The 20325-nt window shown below is 38.8% G+C and overlaps 1 protein-coding gene across 5 annotated transcripts in view; it reads right to left on the reverse strand.

Annotated features, from left to right (window-relative positions):
- Positions 1 to 1223: 1223 nt before the first annotated feature.
- The window catches only part of QSER1 (glutamine and serine rich 1), a 72299-nt gene continuing 53197 nt past the window's right edge, over positions 1224 to 20325 (reverse strand). For 3 of the 5 annotated variants that reach the window (XM_058663208.1, XM_058663207.1, XM_058663209.1), the window contains exons 8-13: positions 19568 to 19785; positions 12351 to 12488; positions 9831 to 9928; positions 5160 to 5312; positions 3450 to 3545; positions 1224 to 2573 (exon numbers count right to left, since the gene is read on the reverse strand). In XM_058663208.1, the coding sequence (XP_058519191.1) occupies positions 2433 to 2573; positions 3450 to 3545; positions 5160 to 5312; positions 9831 to 9928; positions 12351 to 12488; positions 19568 to 19785 (844 nt within the window). In that variant the 3' untranslated portion in view covers positions 1224 to 2432. Of the gene's footprint in view, positions 2574 to 3449; positions 3546 to 5159; positions 5313 to 9830; positions 9929 to 12350; positions 12489 to 18893; positions 19050 to 19567; positions 19786 to 20325 lie in introns of those variants that run through there. The other 2 variants (XM_058663210.1, XM_058663211.1) reach the window with 2 other exon arrangements.

Below are 20325 nucleotides of genomic sequence, written 5' to 3' on the forward strand. Positions count from 1 at the left end.
CTGGGTAGTGGTAACATGTGCTTTAGTTATTCATCTCTATCTACAACCTAAACTTATTTCTACATTATAAATTTCAAGCTTCCTGGGAAGGAATGTAAATGCTAATCAGGTAGGTATTTATTTAACTTCATACAAGGAAAGGACCCATGCAAGGTTGTTATAGTAGTCCCATATTTCTCTAAGGCCTGAGGTTGATATTTTTTGCCTTTGTTGTATGGACCAACTGAGAGATGGTTATGCATATATACAGCAAGGTCTCTCCAAGGCAATAGCATAGGATTTGGCCTCCCATATTATGAAAACACTTCTTTTAGCAACCAAAAGAAACACAATTGTAAACAGTTTTGAGGGTAACTGCACTTGAAAAGGAAACAGTTTTTTGCTGCAGGATACAAGATTAACATCTTTGTTTTACACGGGACTGTCATGAAGTGTGGCTACATCATCTGTGATTCAGGAAAGGAAGCTGGGGAGCAATGCAAAGATGTAGTTACAAAAAACATTCAGAAATCAATCCCTCACGCTGCACTGTGGAAATGAAAGAAACCAATTCTGTCCAGAGTCAATACCATCAAAAAGAATTATGGCTGCTTCCTACACGTCTCCACCGAAAAAGCTCATTTCATGATGTCCTGCTGTTCGTTTTCTTTGCTCCTCTTACAGAGTCGGGCTACATGAACCCAATAGATTACTTTTGTTTTCAAAATAGGCTGTCCAAATAGGTTATATAAAACATTTTACCCTTGAGAGAAACTTCATTAATGAGTACCTTTTAGTTTAATGGCAAGTACAAGTATTAAAGATTATTGCTTTTAATAAGATAACCGTTATAAATAAGTATGTAAATTTAACTCAGATACTCATTATTCACTCAACAGTATAATGAAAATGTTTTATTCTGAAATTAAGTCCCACATTATCTTCAATTCTTCGCAAGTTTACTGAGCTCTTAAGTGTAACAGGCCTGTTAAAATCAAGACAATACTAATATCCATATAAGCACATCATATTTGGGCACTGAGCAGTAACACTGCTTTCTTAATAGGACTTAAGGCACTAAATGGTGGTTAAAATAAACAAATGTATGATGTTTAATAACTTCTTTAGAATCCTAAAAAAAAGAAAGTTTAGAATGACACTAGTATATCTTTTTCACAAACAAGGCATCCTGTTGGCAAACACAAATAAAACACAAGGTCATGTTGAACCTAATACATTCACTGTCTCAGCTAAACTACTTGAAATGTTGCTAGTTATCAAACTTAGGAAAACTACCCTAGTGTGTATAAAGGTTGAAAAGGCACCAAAAGGAGGACTCTGTCACTTCCAGTTCTAAGAGTTAGGGAAAAAAACGTGTTTAGCACTGCATAGTCTAAATATCAATTTTAGTTTTCAAAATGCATCACACAGTTAGACTTTTGACAATCAGTTAAGTACAGTTTAGCAAGAAATTTATTTCATGAATTAGGAAACTGCTGCAGTGTCTAATACAACCCCATTTATAAAGCTGAACTAACTATAGTACTGAATGCATATTCTGGGTAATACTGAAGAAACTGTATAAACAGGTGAAATTATCTCAAGATAAAATCCACAATAGAAATGCAACATATAGCTAAATAAAATTTACTTAAAGTAATGAAGCGTAGTGCAGATACAGAGAACATACTTATAACCACAACATTTTCCTTGTGAAAATACAGCTATTAGTAAAATAAAATGTACAATTGAATTTTTTTCCCAAAGGAAAAAAACACAGTATAAACAAAAATACTTTTCTTTGAGATAGGGAAAATAGTATGCCATTGATTTTTCTTCATAATATAATTTGACACAAAGAGCAGTCACAGAATTGCACCAATTCCACATCCAGTTTCCTGAACATGTAAAGAGTAAAGGAGTCCATAAAGTAGAGTGTGGTTTCTGAACTTAATATTTTAAGTTGATAATATTTTCCTAGGGGATGTTATATCACACCAGAGCTGTTTACATAATGTACAATACCTTCAGTTTGTGGCCAGACATGAAAACATATGCTTTCTGTCACGTCTCTTTTCATTCCGGTATTTAGCCAGTGCCAGGAAAAAAAAAAAATCAAATTACTGAAGTGTTATTTCTCTAACAATTAAAAAAAATATATTTAGTGCATGCCTCATCATTTGTCAAAAATCTTTTCCAAAAATAAACCTGTTACCCAATTGTTCACAAAATAGAAAAATCATTAGGATAAAAATGTGGTGGGATTAAGTCCGTTTCCAAAGGACTGACTTCCTTAGCAGCACCACTGTCCCGCTGCAGAGGTCATGATGAGAGTTCCATGCCAAGGTGGGCAAGCCTGTGGGAGATCACCGTTTGACATTTGATTATCTTTGACCATCCCCCTCTGCCATTTCATTAGTGCTATAAAAAAACACGAGATTTTTGTAGAAATGTTAGGAACATTTCTGCTGTACGTGATTTAGAAGTTCTCCAAATTTTTCAAATAGGTCCTCCACCCATTTTACATTTTTCATACAAAGTTGAACAATTTCTTCCTGTCCTAAATCTTCATTTTTTTTCTGCACAGAAGAAATCTAAAATAAAGAAAATTGCCACATTAGCTTATACTGAGGCTTTTCACAGGGGATTACATTTTGTCAAAATCAAACTGAGGATTTATTAATTCATCTACAATTACAGGACCTTCCTGCCCTAATTCTATCCATGGAGAAAGACACATTTGGCTGCAGCTGATCCCATTACCTTTGGCTCCACTGGGGCTGGCGGGAAGGCCTGAGAAAGTGCTTCAGATTTTCTCAATTCCTTCCAATTGGGTTAAGGGCCAAATGAGAAATAATGTGGTAAATTCTGAACTTCAGAGTATTTGAAAAGTGATCAACCTATTTTAATAAAAAGGTGCTAGTGCTACTAAATAGGCTAGTACTATCTATAGTCACTTAACCTATCTGAGAAAATTAACCCTTATATCCTGTCCACAAGTTAGTGTAATTTCTCAACAACTTAAAAATATTTAAAATTAAACTTTCATCTTATTATGCCAAGATACAAAAAGCCCATTTCTCTACAATTAAGTGAGATACAGCCATTCTAGTGATAAGTAAGACATTAAGATCTCACAGCAGTGAACATTGTGAATTAAAGCAGGATCATTACATGTTATGAAAACAAAATGCAATAAAGCATCATCCTCTACATCATTGTAAATAAATCAAGCACTAACAGCTTCAAAAGATTGCCAACTATAGCTCAAGAGATGGGAAGACCTCAGTTAACCTCAGCTCAAAACACAGCGGAAACAATCTTCCAGTCACGATTTAACAGGAGAATATGGCAAAATACAAGCACACAGAATTTACACCAATTCTCTTGAAATCATTCACAAAGACTACAAAGTCTCCTTAAAGTTCAGAAAAACATATTTCTTTTAAAAATAAATGAGAAGAAATTACCTCATCTTTACATATCAGGTAAACATGGTATTTATAATGATGGAGTGAATGATACAAAGAATACAACTGTATTTTCTCTGGATCAACAGCAAACTCCTACAAAAAGAGAAGAGTTTATAGATACATTTATTGGAGCATCTGAGGTAAGAATACTAACAGGCAAACAGCACATGAAAAGTCTCAATGGCAACCTTGAAAATGACTAATATGGCTAAGTAATAGTTTATATTAATATGGATAGAGGCTTACTTAAAATAATTTAAATTTCATTTTAAGATCATTATTTCTCCTGAATATAAATATTCACTATCTGAAACTCAAATACTGTAGAAAATTTAAATAGCAAGCATGTAAGATGATTTATGAAGAAAAAGCTTCTTATAGTCTCGCATTTCAGAGATAAACAACGCCAGCAGCACGTATTCTATTCATTCATGTTTTCTCCCAAGATATAACATGCGGATTACTAACGGAATGTTTTTTTTTTGAGGGAAAAGAAACCATACTTTACATATTACCCTACAATTTTTATTTTTCAGCTTTTTTTTTAAACTTAACTACAGTTTGCCTACCATTCCCTGCTATTAAATATATTTTGAATAAATTATATGAGGGCCGCAATTTTCTGTGGTCCTCATGGTGCCCTTAGTACTTAACAATTGTGAAGTAGAGGCATACGCTCTCATGCACCCGGGAATGTTCCTTCAGAATACAATTACTATGCCACTACGCACTTTTCTGAAAAAGTGTAACAATTTCATCTTTGAATATTGATGAAAAAAATACCAACTGTATTGACTTGACCAATATTGACTATTTTTAAAAAATATTTATTTTTATTGGAAAAGCAGATATAGAGAAGGAGAGACAGAGAGGAAGATCTTCCATCTGCTGGTTTATTCTCCAAGTGATCGAATGGCCAGAGCTGAGCCGATCTGAAGCCAGCTGCCAGGGACTTCCTCCGGGTCTTCATGCGGGTACAAAGTCTCAAGGCTTTGGGCCGTCCTAGACTGCTTTCCCAGGAAGATAGATGGGAAGTAGAGCAGCAAGGAAATGAACTGGCTCTCATATGGGATCTTGGGCATGCAAGGTGAGGATTTAGCCACTAGGCTATTGCGCTGGGCCACCAATATTGACTATTCCTACACAAAACTTGTGTACCCATTTTTATGCATGTACGTGTACCCAATGACAAAACTGCATTGAGATATTTAGCCACTCCATATTATATAGCCACTTCAAAACAACATGTTGTTGGGCTTGGCAGCGTGGCCTAGTGGCTAAGGTCCTCGCCTCGATCCCATATGGCTGCTGGTTCTAATCCCGGCAGCTCCACTTCCTCTCTATCTCTCCTCCTCTCAGTATATCTGACTTTGTAATAAAAGTAAAATAAATCTTAAAAAAAAACAAAAACAAAAAACAACATGTTGTACAAGATAAAACACACATAAATTTTATGCCTCAATTTTAAACAAATGTGGGGTGATTTTTTTTTCCTGATAAGCCTATCTGTAAAAATCTGAGTGTTTACTCCAGTCACAGTGAGTCCCTAGGCGTCAGACCAGAGCAGCTTCCTCCTGTCCAAAGACTCCACACTTAGTAAGCATGACATATTTGATAACAGTCAAAATTTGCAGATTTTAATGTTTATGGTAGGAAGTGTATTAATAACTGGTAAAGGTATACTTACATTAAGCAATTTATACTTACTTGGGCAGATTTACTGGATGTTTTCGAGGTCCTTAAAGTTTTCTTATTATAAGCTTTGCCATTCATTTTGATTTTAGAAATAGCAGATCCTCCACTTTTTGCTTTAGAGTCTCGAGTAATTATTGTTAGTTCAGGAAAACTTTCCAAAGCATTCTTTAAAACAGTGAAACAAAATAATTGACATCAGAAGAAAACTAACCTGAACTATTTCCAGCTATTTATAATTTATATGTATGCATACACCTGTCTGTGGCAAAACTGACAGAATGTGGTAAATATATCCATGTATATATATAGTGTCTGTGTGTGTGGCTAATGTGATGGAAGGGGGTTGGTTCAACTTTGCAATTATCCCATCAGATGTGAAATCCATTTCTTCACACCTGGAATCTAGGCGAACCTTGTGACCTGCTTGTTTGAGTAACAAAGCACTTACTGAGTCTCCTGAGCAAGGAAGAGTTCTTTCCAGTAACACCCCTCTGGTTTCAAGGCAGGGGAAAAACAGCCCTGTAAGGCTGCAGTACTGCTGAGATCTGTTCTAAAGAGGTCCGCAGGAAAACAAGGGGCGTTACAGCGTTTCTCTGGTTTCACTGCTTCTCTTACATTTTCTGACTACAGTGAAAGCACGTAAGACCGTTAAACAGTTTGATGATTTTTTCTGACCATGATGATAAGTTCTGATGATCACTGATTGAGTATACAGTGGCCATGTGGCAAAACCATGGCAAAACCAATTGCAGTGGGGATAAAGCAGAAAATGGAAATGAGCACAACATATTACAGACCATCGTAATCATCATCAAGGCTTCAGGAGGGACGGCTGCTCTAGTGCAGCAGATTAAGTATCTGCCTAGGACACCTGCATCCCATCCTGGAGTACTGTGCTGCAGCTTCCTGTTAATGTGTCTAGGAACACAGTGGGTGATGGTCTGAGTCCTCGACCCCCTGCCACCCAGATGGAGCATCTGGCTTAGCTTCGGCTTAGCGACATCCCAGCCTCTGCAGACATTTATACAGTGCACTGGAAAATGGAAGTGCTTTCTCTCCCTGTCACTCTGCCTTCCAGATAAATAAACAAACAAACACATCTTAAGAAAATACAACAACAACAAAAAGGAAACCAAAACATGGCTTTAGAATTCACTCTTCAAATTACTAATATCATAATGGAAAGTAGTTCTAATTATTTCTAAGGAATACAAAATCTTAATCTACCACTAATAATATTTTGCTTTGAATTTCATTTTGGTTTGAAGTGGCTTTACATGAAAGTTATGAGATTAATAATTTAATTACAAACAGAAAAATCTTGCTTTTCTCCTATGAAAATAGTATAAAAATTAACTTTTTAGCTGTTCATTACACACCACTGCACAAGTTAAAAACATTTATGGAGCTGATTATATTCCAATTGATTTTATTATGAAAGCACTTTGAAAAGTTCATATAAAAGAATGAAAAGTTCATTCTTGTGCAAAATTGATTTTTCATGCATAGTTTCTTCATAATGTACACTTTCCTTGAACTTTTTAAAAAATGTTATTTTATTTATTTGATGGTAATTACAAGGTTGACCAGGGTGGGAAGGATTAAGGATCAGGGAAAAGTGGGTGAAATCATTGTTTCCTAATTTTCCATTTCTTCTTGTTTTGGGGGAAGGGGAGAGATTAAGGGGGAAGCCACACACAGCCATACCCAGCCTCCCAAATGTCCTAGTACCTAGGGATGGAGAATGGCCTCCATATCTACCCGGGGTCCACTACAGTGTATGTCCTTGAACATTTTGGAAGATCCCCATCACAAGTTACTAGAAACAGGTTTCACACTGATAAAATAATTAGCCAAAACTGTATTTGAAGGCAAGAGTTGAGTGAGAACATATTGGCCTATGAATAATCTCAACATGAAGCTTCTCACCAGCTTCTGACTTTCCTGCCCTGCAAATGCATGGCAGTGAAGAAAATTAAGAGTACTTGAGAAAGTTCACAAAATAACGTAATTTTTAAAAATTCTGTTTTTTAGGTTGGCTTTATGATGCAGCAAGTAAGGTCATTGCCTATGATCTCGGCATCCCGATGGACGCTAGTTAGAGTCCTACTGCTCAACTCCCATTCCAGTTCCCTGCTACTGGCCAGGGAAAGCAGGGGGATGTGGCCAGAGTACATGGATCCCTGCTAACGTTAAGAGACTTGGTGGAATCTCCTGGCTCCTGGTTTCATCCTATCTCAGGCCTGGCTGTCACAGCCCCCTGGGAAGTGAAACAGAGGATGGAAGATCTCTGCCTCTCCTTCTCTGTAATGCTTTCAGATAAACAATCTTTTTTTTTTAAAGGTTTATTTATTTTTATTACAAAATCAGATGTATAGAGGAGGAGAGACGGAGAGGAAGATCTTCCATCCGATGATTCACTACCCAAGTGAGCGCCACTGCTGGTGCTGTGCCAATCCGGAGCCAGGAGCCAGGAACTTCCTACGGTCTCCCACATGGGTGCAGGATCCCAAAGCATCGGGCTATCCTTGACTGCTTTCCCTGGTCACAAGCAGGGACCTCGATGGCAAGTGGAGCTGCCAGGATTAGAACCGGCACCTATATGGGATCCTGGAGCATACAAGATGAGGCCTATAGCCACTAGGCCACGGTGCCGGGCCCAAACAAATCTTTTAAAGAAAGAATGTGCCTTGTTAACGAACTTTATGAAGACTTCTATACATTAATGCTATAGCAGCTTAGAGTCATTCAAGTTTGAATTCATTATCAAAAGTTAAATTTTTACTTCCTTAAAGGGAAAGCATTCACTTTTATGTGGAATTTACAAAATAGGATGTGAAAATGTATATAAATATTGTTACCATCAACAGGAAACGTTTCCAAAGTAGATATGATAATCAAATGATTCTAAATATTGTTGTGATAAACTCTGAAAAACTGCTTTTATAATTTTTTGAGTTTAGACTAGTTTTATTTTGGATTTCGGATGACACAAAAACTTACTTATATTGCCAAGATGTCATAACATGTAGATATCCTATCATTATATCAAAATCAGCTTTTTCCTCAGGTATTGATAAATCAGGTAAGTAAAGAGAATTTTATAACTCTAAGAACAGGCTAATTATTTTTTTTTAAAGATTTATTTTTATTACAAAGTCAGATATACAGAGAGGAGGAGAGACAGAGAGAAAGATCTTCCATCCGATGATTCACTCCCCAAGTGAGCCCCAACGGGCCAGTGCGCACCGATCCGATGCCGCCAGGAACCAGGAACCTCTTCCAGGTCTCCCACACGGGTGCAGGGTCCCAAATCCTTGGGTCGTCCTCAACTGCTTTCCCAGGCCACAAGCAGGGAGGTGGATGGGAAGTGGAGCTGCCGGGATTAGAACCGGCGCCCATATGGGATTCTGGCGCATTCAAGGCGAGGACTTTAGCCGCTAGGCCACGCCGCCGGGTCCGGCTAATTATTTTTAAAATTAAATTTATTTTTTTTTTAAGTTTAAGAGATAATATTTGAGTGTAATTTAAGGGAAGTATCTGCAAAGAACATCTGGAATTTACTTATTTGTTTATTTTCAAATTGTTAATTTGAAAAGGCAGAGAGTGCTCCCAAGCCTGAAACCGCCGGGACTAGACCAGGTCAAAGTTAAGAGACTAGAACTCAATCCAGTTCTCTACGTAACGGCTCAGACTAACCATCACCTGCTACCCTCAGGAGCCACATTAGCAGGAAGCTCAATCAGGAGCAGAGGTTGGCACTCTGATGGGCTTTTGTCTTTTAAGGATTTACTGACAGTACTGTAGTGTAGAACTACCACCTCTGGTGCTGGCATTCCATGTGGGTGCCTGTTTATATCGTGGCCGCTTCACTTTCAAATCAGCTCCCATAATGACCTGGGAAAGCAGTAAAGGAAGACACATGTGTTTGGGCCACTGCCATCCACATGGGAGACTCATTAAGTTTCCTGGCTTTGGTCTGGCCCAGCTCTGGTCATTGCAGCTATCTGCAAATTAAACCAATGGATGAAAGATAGATCTCTCTTTATAACTTAGACATTAAAACAGATAAATGACTCTATAAAAATACATATATATATATATATGTGTGTGTGTGTGTGTATTTGAGTGGTAGGGTTGTGTGTGTATGTGTCTGTGAGACAGAGAGAAAGAATCTTCCATCTACTGATTCACTTGGCAAATTGCTGCAAAGAATAGGGCTGGGCCAGGTAGAAGCCAAGAGCCTGGAACTCCATCTAGGTCTCCCATATTGTTGATAGTCACCCAGATACTCAGGACATCTTCCACTCCCTTTCCAGGCACATTACCAGGGACCTGGACTGGAAGGGGAGTAGCCAGGACTCAAGCAAGTTGCACTTATGGGGTACTGGCATTGCAGGTAGCAATGTAACCCACCATGCCACAAGTTGACCCAGGATGTGGGAATCTTAATAGGTGTTTTAACTATTAGCCCAAATGCCCAACCCTGGAAATTATTTAATACAAGAATACTACATGGTTAATACTAGAAAGACAAATAAGTGGACGCATGATGAACAAAGAGCCAGATTTTTGACAGGTGAACAATTCTGCATTTGTGAGAATGGCTATTATATTTCAAATTATACTTGGGGCTATAAATGCCACTCTAAGTTTTATTAATAGGTCACCTAAACGAAATACCTTGAAGGGCTGATCCAAATGAAGATTCAAAAGAAGTCTCTTCCGGTTATCGTTCAGCATGCCATCTATTTTTTTCATATGAGGTAAAAGTAGTTCATCTGAAACCATATTATAATTTAACAAGATAAATTATCAACATAAATAAGAGCATTTATAGCATTCATATATTACAAGACATTAGAATGACGAGCTTACATAAAATAATGGTTGCAAAAAAATGAACAAAAGTTTTCTCGAACTAATCTGAAAAGTGGTAAGGAAGAATGAGATAGCTTAACAGGATGATCGGACATGCGCTAGGCTAAAATAAAAAATTATGGGTACTGGCTAAGATAAAACTGTGATTTAACTAGACAAGAACATTGGATGGCAGCTGTATGACCAGCAGTCAAGCTGTCAGATTACCCTTCTGGACACCTCAAGAACAATAGTGTCACAATATTCGACTTGGCCTCAAATTATAAAATTCTAAAAAAGAATGAGTATGACCAAAGGATATTCTTAATTCACTGTAACTTGAAGCAAAGAAAAAGTAGAGGAAGAAAATTAATGAAAATGTCAAAAATATGAGTCAGAGAGTCATTCTAGAGAAAGAGAGAATAAACATTTTTTTAAAGATTTATTTATTTTTATTACAAAGTCAGATATACAGAGAGGAGGAGAGATAGGACGAGGAGAAGATCTTCTGTCCGATGATTCACTCCCCAGGTGACCGCAATGGCCGGTGCTGTGCTGATCTGCAGCCAGGAACCAGGGGCCTCCTCCAGGTCTCCCACATGGGGGCAGGGTGCCAAAGCATTGGGCTTTGGCGGTCCTCGACTGCTTTCCCAGGCCACAAGCAGGGAGCTGGATGGGAAGTGAAGCTGTCCGGTTTAGATCCCATATGGGATCCCGGAGCATTCAAGGCGAGGACCTTAGCCACTAGGTCACGCCACTGAGCCCGAGAGAATACTGGGCCCGGCGCGATGGCATAGTGCTTAAGGTCCTTGCCTTGAAGGCACTGGGATCCCATATGGGCACTGGTTCTAATCCTGGCGGCCCTGCTTCCCAGCCAGCTCCCTGCCTGTGGCCTGGGAAAGCAGTCAAGGATGGCCCAAAGCTTTGGGACCCTGCACCCGCATGGGAGACCCGGAAGAGGCTCCTGGCTTCGGATAGGCTCAGCTCCAGCTATTGCGGCCACTTGGGGAGTGAATCATTGGATTGAAGATCTTCCTCTCTGTCTCTCCTCTCTGTGTATCTGCCTTTCCAGTAAAAATAAAATAAATCTTACAAAAAACAAAACAAAGATTCCTATTCAAAATTTTTGGTCATTATTCTATTTTTTATTAATGTAGAATTCTACATTAAAAGACTTTTCAATGACCTTTATAAAAACATGTATATAAATCTCAAAAATCTAGGATACAAATTTCATAGCTGAATATAGTAAATGTTCACATAACTGAAATACAGAAATATAAGCAAAGTAAAATGGGAAGGATACCCATTCTAATTGAATAAAAAGGAACAACACTTTTAATATGGCTGAGCCACACATGACAGTCTACTCAAATAATACACATTCATATTACAAAACAACAAGCTTTAAACATTTGTGAATTATTTTGAAATGAAACCACCTAAATGTGTCTCATTTATATTAAATGGGAAAAAATCATAAAACACTGATAAGAAATGCCAAAGAAAAACCCTTCAAACTAAAACTATTCAGAAATAACTTGCAAATATGTATATATTTTGATACAAAGAGTTTTCATGTCAGGAAAAACAATTACTAACCAAGGTGTTGACCTGGGGCATTAATTGGATTGATCTTTGATTTGTAACATATTCTATAACTTGGAAGAAACACATCTAATCTTTTTGTGAACCTCAGTCTACAAAATAAATGTTTTAGCTACGTTATATCTCATGTACTGGTAAGTTCCACATGATACATAGTTAACTCTTTGACTACACAGTAAGAAAAACACTGGATTAGAAATTAGAAAACCTTGGCAATTAGATCTCTGAATTGCCAGATATCAATTTGACCCTATTTTGCTATAAGGAAAAATTATGAAAGTAATATTAATGGGTTTAGCTCAATGCATGTATTATTTTAACATCATCAACTATAAAATAATTTCTCTACAATATTACCTTTTACTAAAAATAAGAGTATATAATCTTAATATTGTTATCCATTTTTGCAATTATTGGAAAAGAGAATATTGACATACAGACCTTCCATGTAATTCATATTTAGTAAAATACTATGAGGATGATATAGATTGTAGAACTGAAAGAAAATGGTAAATAGTTACATAATTTTCTCTAGAGAAGAAAGCCATAAAAAGATATTCAATACAAAGATGCTCAAATATTTAGAAAATGTATGACAAAACATATGACTATTTTCTAGAATCAGACCATAGGGAATTCAATGGATTGTTTACAGGTATACATTATACAAAAATGTGTAACTGGCAAGAATTAGAGAACTTAGAAAATGCGGCAGTACTATTAGGCAGACTGTACCATTGCTCTTCTCTAAGGCTTGCATTGTGTCAGGATCCAAGGCAATGCTGACAAGCAACTCCATGTAACTTTTAAAGGTTTCCTTCATTGCTCTTGTGTTCAAAAACCGAGTGACAAAGGGAGCTGGTGGATCAAACCCTGGGAGAGAGAAGAAATGAAAGTTAAATTTTCCTTATTGACAATTTAAAAAAAAAACTTTGTTACAAGAGGCTACAAACAGATGAAAAATGATTTCAGGCTTTTTATCTCAACAACAAAAACCCTAAAAAACAAACCCTAGGACAGAGATTCTCATAGCTGCTGTGCAAATCACCGTCACTAAAGAGCTTTACACAATGAGGTACTAGATTTCTGTACTCAATGAGTCAGATAGTGACAGATGGACAATAGTCACGGAGAAACTTAAAATGAAAACTTATAGAGACTGGGATCGTGGTAGAGTGGTGTAAGCTAAGACGCCGGCATCACACATGAGCACTGGTTTGAGTCCTGGCTGCCCCTTGGTCGGCAGCAGGGAATAATCCAAACACCTGGGCCGTACACCCATGAGGGAGACATGCATGGAATTCCAGTCTCCTGGTTTCAACCTCACTCAGCACTCATCCATTGAGGCCATTCGAGGAGTGAAGCAGCTGATGGAAATTCTATCTCTATCTCTACTTATTTCTTTGTCTTTCCTTCTGAAATTCTGCCTTTCAAATAAGCAAATAAATCTGTTTTTCAAAAATCAAATGTTAGAAAGGCTTCTTGGGTGACTCTGAGGCCTCGCCAGCCCAGCACTGGAGATGCAAGCTAGACGGTACATACTTCTCTTCCCTTAACCTGTATCGTGGATAAGTCATAATACACAACTTGGATGGTTTTTCTCTGCAGAAACAATAAAGAAACCACAAGACATCCAATGTATGACTTAAAACATAAGTGTCATATTTCTACACTTAAATCTTATCTATGTCATATTTTTAAAAAAATTTTTATTGGAAAGTCAGATATGCAGAGAGCAGGAGAGACAGAGAGGAAGATCTTTTGTCTGTTGAATCACTCCCCAAGCAGCCGCCAACGGCGAGAACTGCGGTCAGGAGTCCAGTCAGGAGTCCAGAGATTCTTCCGGGTCTCTCACGTGGGTGCAGGGTCCCAAAGGCTTTGGGCCGTCCTCAACTGCTTTCCCAGGCTACGAGCAGGGAGCTGGATCGGAAGTGGGGCTGCCGGGATTAGAACCAGCACCCACATGGGATCCCAGCACGTTCAAGGAGAAGACTTTAGTCACTTTAGTCACCAGGCTACCATACTGGAACCTATCTATGACATATTTTCAAATGGAAAACTATGTCATTAACAGAGGAAATTTCAAGATTTAGAGGAGGCCATATTTGGTGTACTCAATCAGTGGATGCAAGGCCTCTGCCCCTCCACCTTTCAAATAACAAGAATTTCTCAAGAAAAAAATCTACAATATTGAAAGTTATCCAAAAGCAGTCAAAACTTAGCCTAATGGGGAAGACTCCTACATCCATTAGTGTGCAAGACTCAACACACAGCTTTGGCTCCTGAGTCCAGCTTCCTGCCGACAGCAGACCCTGGTAGGGACCCAGCGCTATGACATAGCATGTTAGGTCCCTGCCTGGAGCACTTGCATGAACGTGGGAGACCTGCAAGAAGCTCCTGGCTTCAGATCAGCCCAGCTACAATAGCCATTTGGGGAGTGAATGAGCAGATGAAAGATGTTTTTCTGTCTCACCTGTTTTAATTATGCCTTCAGAGAAAAAACAAAAACAAAAACAAAACAAGGAGACCCCAGGGGTGGTTCAAATAATTTGGTTCTTTTTGATTCCTGCACCCAAATGGGAGACCTGGATAGCTTTCTCCAGCTTTCACCCTGGTTGTTGTGGTATAGGAATTTGAGGAGCAAAACAGTCTGGATAGGAGCTCCCACTTTATATGCCTCTCTCTCTCTCAAAAAAAAAAAAGGCTTTTTAAAAGAACATCCTTAGTAGCAGTAATATTTATGCACTCACAGAACTATTGTAACACTGCTAAGTTATAGCTCTATGGTGTAGAATCCTTTGAATGATCTTGGATGTCTACAATTCAAGTACTGACCAGGCCCGACCCTGCTTAGCTTCCAAGATCAGACAAGATCAGGCGTGTTTGGGGTGGTATGGCTGTAGACATGATCTTGGATGTAAAAAGCTATTCATATTGTTAACATGCTATGTATCCTTTTCTAAAATGGATATTTGTAAAAGGAATACTAGATAAAATTACTGATGCCTCAGTTGGTGTGAAGGCATTGAAACAAAATTACATGAGAACTATAGGTACATACTGCTATGCCTGTCATATCGCTGGCGTGCATTTGTACAAAAGGTCATTTTCACTGCAGAATGCTTTGTTCAGTCATGAGGCGCAGCAGCTGACACTGCTTGGGGTGCGTGCATCTCCTATCAGAGTGCCTAGATTCAAACCCTGTTGCCACTTCCAACTACAGTTTTCTGCTGATGCATGTCCTGGAAGGTAGCAGACACTGAGGCACAGCAGGTTTCCAGGTTCCTGACATGGGAGATCTGGATTGTTCAGACTCCTGGCAGTAGCCCAGCTCAGCCCCAGTCATTGTAGGCATTGTAGGCATGGAAACACACTCTTTCTTGGTTTCTTTTTCAAATAAACATATAAATTTTAACATAGACCTTGATGAGGCAGTAAAATTGTTTCCATTTATATAGTTTTGAAAAGTTTTTAAGTAGTTGGGTCTCTGCAGAAATCCAACTACACGAGCCATCACAACTGACTGCCAAGATCTGCACTGGCTCAGAAAGCTGGAGCCAAGAGTTGCAGCCAGGAATTAAACCCAGGTACCCTAATGTGGGATTCAAATGTCAAGTGCTAAGCTGAAAACCCAATCTACATCTCTACTTTTGGGATGTCTTTTTTTTTGTATATAGTGCAACAGAAGGACTAATTATCACCAAGAAGAAAGCTTAGTTACAAGTTGAACTACCAACCTTTTAAATTTTTTTATTGATTTATCTTTATTTGCAAGACAGCTAGACAAAAGGAGTAACAGAGGTTTTACATCTGTTGGTTCACTCCCCAAATGGCCTCAATGGCTGTAGCTGCGCCGAACCAAAGCCAGGACTCAAGAGCTTCTGCCAGTTCTCCCATGTGGGTGCAGGGTCCCAAGGCTTTGGGACTTGAGCCATCCTCTGCTCAAGTTAGCAGGCCATTAGCAGGGAGTGGAGCAGCCAGGACCATGAGGCATCATGATATAGGCTGTAGTATAGCCTACTATGCCAAGATATCAGTGTAATATCATTTTTATTTTAAAGAATGACTTACAGATACACTATATTTAGACTTGGGTGTTTTCCAAAATGTTCTCTTAAAACCAGTGAAGTGAACCTGTCTACTAGCAATATTTATTGCTAATGATAAAATCTAAAGTTTCAAATAAAAAAATTAGAACTCTGGAAAATGAATTTTACACACACTTTCCCTACCCCAAGAGCCTGAAAAAACTGAATGAAAAGATCCACAAGAAGCTCCTGGCGGGGCCCGGCGGCGTGGCCTAGCGGCTAAAGTCCTCGCCTTGAACACCTTGGGATCCCATGTGCGCGCCGGTTCTAATCCCGGTAGCTCCACTTCCCATCCAGCTCCCTGCTTGTGGCCTGGGAAAGCAGTTGAGGACGGCCCAATGCTTTGGGACCCTGCACCCACGTGGGAGACCCGGAAGAGGTTCCTGGTTCCCGGCATCGGATTGGTGCGCACTGGCCCGTTGGGGCTCACTTGGGGAGTGAATCATCGGATGGAAGATCTTCTCTGTCTCTCCTCCTCTCTGTATATCCGGCTTTCCAATAATAATAAATCTTAAAAAAAAAAAAAAAAAAAAAAAGCTCCTGGCTGGGGATCGACTCAGCACCAAGAGCCTGAAAAAGTTGAATGATGAGATCAGGGTAGCATTAAAGTCATCCTTTAACACTGCATCATGAAGTACATCACCTGAGCCAAGAGGTATAAAGTCTAAGACCCTTCAAAGAAAATAGATAAATGTTCATAATCTTGGGTTTGGTAATGGATTCTGTGACAAAAATAAACAAAAAATAAAAGCATAAGCAAATTAAGGGGAAAAAACTGGCCTTCATTAGAACTTAAAATTTTTATACATCGAAGGACATGAAGAAAGTGCAGGGGCATAGTAAGTTAATCCACCACCTGCAGTGCTGGTATTCCTCTTGTGCATAGGGTTTTTAGTCCCTACTGCTCTTTCAGTACAGCTACTTGCTGATGGCCTGGGAAGGCAGCAAAAGATAGGCCAAGGCTTTGAACCCCTAAGCCCCTGAACCTGCGTAAGATCCACAAGAAGCTCCTGGCTGTGGATCGGCTCAGTTCCGGCCAATGTGGCCATTTGGAGAGCAAACCAGTGGATGGAAGATCTATCTCATCTTCTCTGTAACTTTGCCCCTTAAATTAAAAAAAAAATAATAAGTCTTTACGAAACATTCTTTAATCACCTGAGAAGGCAATTAATACTCTTTATTCTTCCCTTCCCCAACTATATACCTATACAAAACTTGGTTTTTATTCATGTGCTTTAACTAAAATAACATTCGAAAACAAATTTAGAAGAAAATGCCACTTATCTCACCAAATACTGTAGTGTAAGAAGATTTAATTACATAAAAACTAATAGTTTCATTTTAATTTTTTTTTTAAATTTTGCCTTGTTAGTTTCGTAAATAATCAAATTTAGCCCATATAAAGATTTGGAAACTGTGAATGAAGTTGTAGGAATAGTAAGTTCCCGAAACACAAAATATGAACACTGGGAGCCTATAAATCTTTATTCATTAACAATAATGCTTTCTAAAAAGCACAAAATATATGTCCTTAAGTACTGATGACACTTAGTAGCAACTCAAGTCACCAAGGGGAGAAAATTTTTTTTGAGGAAATCAGTGTATATTCAGAACCAAAATGTCTCTATTCCGTAAGCAGGACTATTAACTGTAAACTTTATATATATGGCCTTTAATCTATACCTTAAAGAAACAAATCACCACATAAAATCTGGTGTGTACACCTTAAAATTTTTATTTATTTATTTATTTGAAAGGAAGAAACGAGATAGGAAGAGACAGAGACTCATCTGCTGGTCTATTCCACAAAGGCTGATGTGGGATCAGATCCAAGCTGGGAACTTACAATTCAATCATGGTTTCTCACATGTACGCCAGAGACCCAACTACCTGTAACATTACCTCCTGCCCATCAGGGCACACCACAACAGGAAGCCGGAATCATGAGCAGAGCCAGGACTTGAACCTAGGCCCTCCAATAGGAGCTGCTGGAATCTTAACCATTTGACAAATGTGTACACTTTTGAAAATGTATTTGAAAGGCTAAGAGAGATCTTTTAACTACTGGTTTACTCTCCAAATGCCAGTAACAACCAGCAGTGAGGGTGGACAAAGCTGAGACCTAGGAACTCAATCAGGATCGCCCATGAAAGGGGCAAGCACCCTAGCAGTGGAGTCATTGCTTATTGCCTCCGGGGCTATGCAATGGCAGAAGGTTGAAGTGGAAGTGGAGGCAGGATTCAAACCCAGGCACTACAATGTAGGATGTGGGACTGCTGTGTCAAACACCTGCGCTGATATGTTTATTTCAAAATAACCATTCCAAGCAGTTTTTAAAAGTCATGCATTCATAGTAGTCTTGCTCACTGACTTACTTTTGTTATGTTTTTGATCAAGTAACCTGTAAGACCATCCTGGACATTCACTTCACTCATTTCCCAAACATTTAACCATTCATGTTCTGCCAAGGTGCCACCCTGATCTGTTCCCTTCTTCCATCCTTGTCATGACTCAAGCCTGAATTGTATCTTATAATCCAAGATCAAATGTCAAGCGTTGCTCTTTTCTTTAAATTCTCGCAAAGGCTCCCTATTGCTCATGGGTCACAAGCTTTCTGCCTAGGCTTGGCAGACATGAGACCCTCTGATCCCATTTTTATTTTTGATCTTCAACTTAATGCTCCATAATAATAAAGCTCAGCTAACAAGCTTCTTCTAAAAAAAATTGGTTATTATTTCAGAATGTGCTTGTCACATAATTTTCGTAGTAATTATCAGATGTTTCACTGTAGTGGGAAAACTATATGGAAAGATGTAACTGGATTTATGAGGTTATGTCTCAAAACATTATTTACAAAAACAAAGTGAGGGTCAGACTTTATCCCCAGGTTTGTCAAATTCTGAAAAAGCTGATAATTGAATTGATAGAAACTTACTGCATGTATCACACATTTTGCTTTGATGGCTAATAGAATATGGTGTATTCTTGTATTTAATAATATCCCTTCTAACTTTTAATACACTAAATATCAATAGATATATAAGCATTTTTTAGACTACTGAACAGCTTAAGGTCAGAAAATATGACAAGTAAGAATGTATTGCAACCTTCTCATTTTTGAGGGGGGAAAAGATTTATTTATTTTTATTGGAAAGGCAGATTACAGAGAGAGAGGGAGAGACATGAGATCTTCCATCCGCTGGTTCACTTCCCAAAAAGCCGCAATGGTCAGAGTTGAGCTGATCCGAAGCCAGTAGCTAGGAGTTTCTTCCGTGTCTCCTACGTGAATGCAGGGGCCCAAGGACTTGGGCCAGCTTCTGCTGCTTTCCCAGGCCACAGGCAGGAGCTGGACAGGAAGTGAAGCAGCCGGAACTTGAACCAGTGCCCCTTTGGGGTATCGGTGCCGCAGGTGGAGGCTTAGCCTGATATGCCACCATGTCGGCACCAACTTTCTCATTTTATAACCACAGTATTACATATGAGATGTATACATAGCATACATTATTATGCTACTATGTTGTATTACAGTTTGAGTTGCTGCTGCTGAGGCTTGTTTACCGTTTTGCTCTAGCATAAACACAGAAGTATAAACTTCACCTACCATATTCTGATTCAAAGAGGTGAGATAATCAGCACTACAAAATCTAACACTCAGAGCTGGGTCCTGTCATTTCTACTTTAGAAGGCTGTATGTGTGGGCCAACTGGGTTACAGCTGGTTCTGCCACATGGGCATTTCTATTCATAAAAGCCTCAGCAGAACTCATTGCCAGACAGATCCCTTGCAAATGTCAGCATCACTGCTGCTCTGCATTCACGGAAGTTATCTAAAGTTCTCAAGGCAAACGTCTCATGCAGAACTCACCCTCATCATCACTACTACTAGAATGAATCTCAGGAGATGAGTCAGACTGGGATGACGAAAATTCTTCTTTCCATTTCTTCCGTTTCTTTGGTGGCGGCTCAGCCTTTACTTTGGGCTGTTTAACTTTGGGTTTCGTGGAAGGGACTTTTGTAGATGTAGTTTTTGTTGTTGGAGGATCAGAGGTTTTATTGCTACTACTTGGCTTAGCCTGAACAGTTCTGCAATGTTATAAACAAACTTCATTAACACACTGAAATTTTGTCAAACTAAGTAACTCAGAAAAATTAGAATCACTGGGGAATAAAGGGTTAACTACTATTCCAAGGCACCTGCAAAATAAAGTTGAAGTCTCAATCATGATTTTTATGAGACCTTCTGGAAATATATTCTTTAATGACTGGCATTCAACATTCAACTATTTCCCTCTCAAACTTCCTCTTCTTTTCTGAACTCATTTTCCAAAGAGTACCCAGGCTATACTCTCTGTACAGGATCTGTGGGTTTAGTGAAATACTGTGATAAACTCTAGACAGTCGTACCAGTGTTGACCTTCAGTAGTACCCAGAGGCATCTCACCTTGAGTCACCTCTTTGCTCTACATTCGGTCTGGGGATTGGAGTGGGTAGAATCCCACCACAAAAATAAGGTGAGCTGTCTCCATAGGTGGGGATCTTAAATAAGCCAGATGGGTATGGTATTAGACTGAAAATATCTAGGGGTCATATTCACTTTCCTGAACAGATCATAAGATCAGGTCA

Source organism: Ochotona princeps, chromosome 4, assembly GCF_030435755.1.
Source record: "Ochotona princeps isolate mOchPri1 chromosome 4, mOchPri1.hap1, whole genome shotgun sequence".
In the NCBI taxonomy this organism is placed as follows: domain Eukaryota; kingdom Metazoa; phylum Chordata; class Mammalia; order Lagomorpha; family Ochotonidae; genus Ochotona; species Ochotona princeps.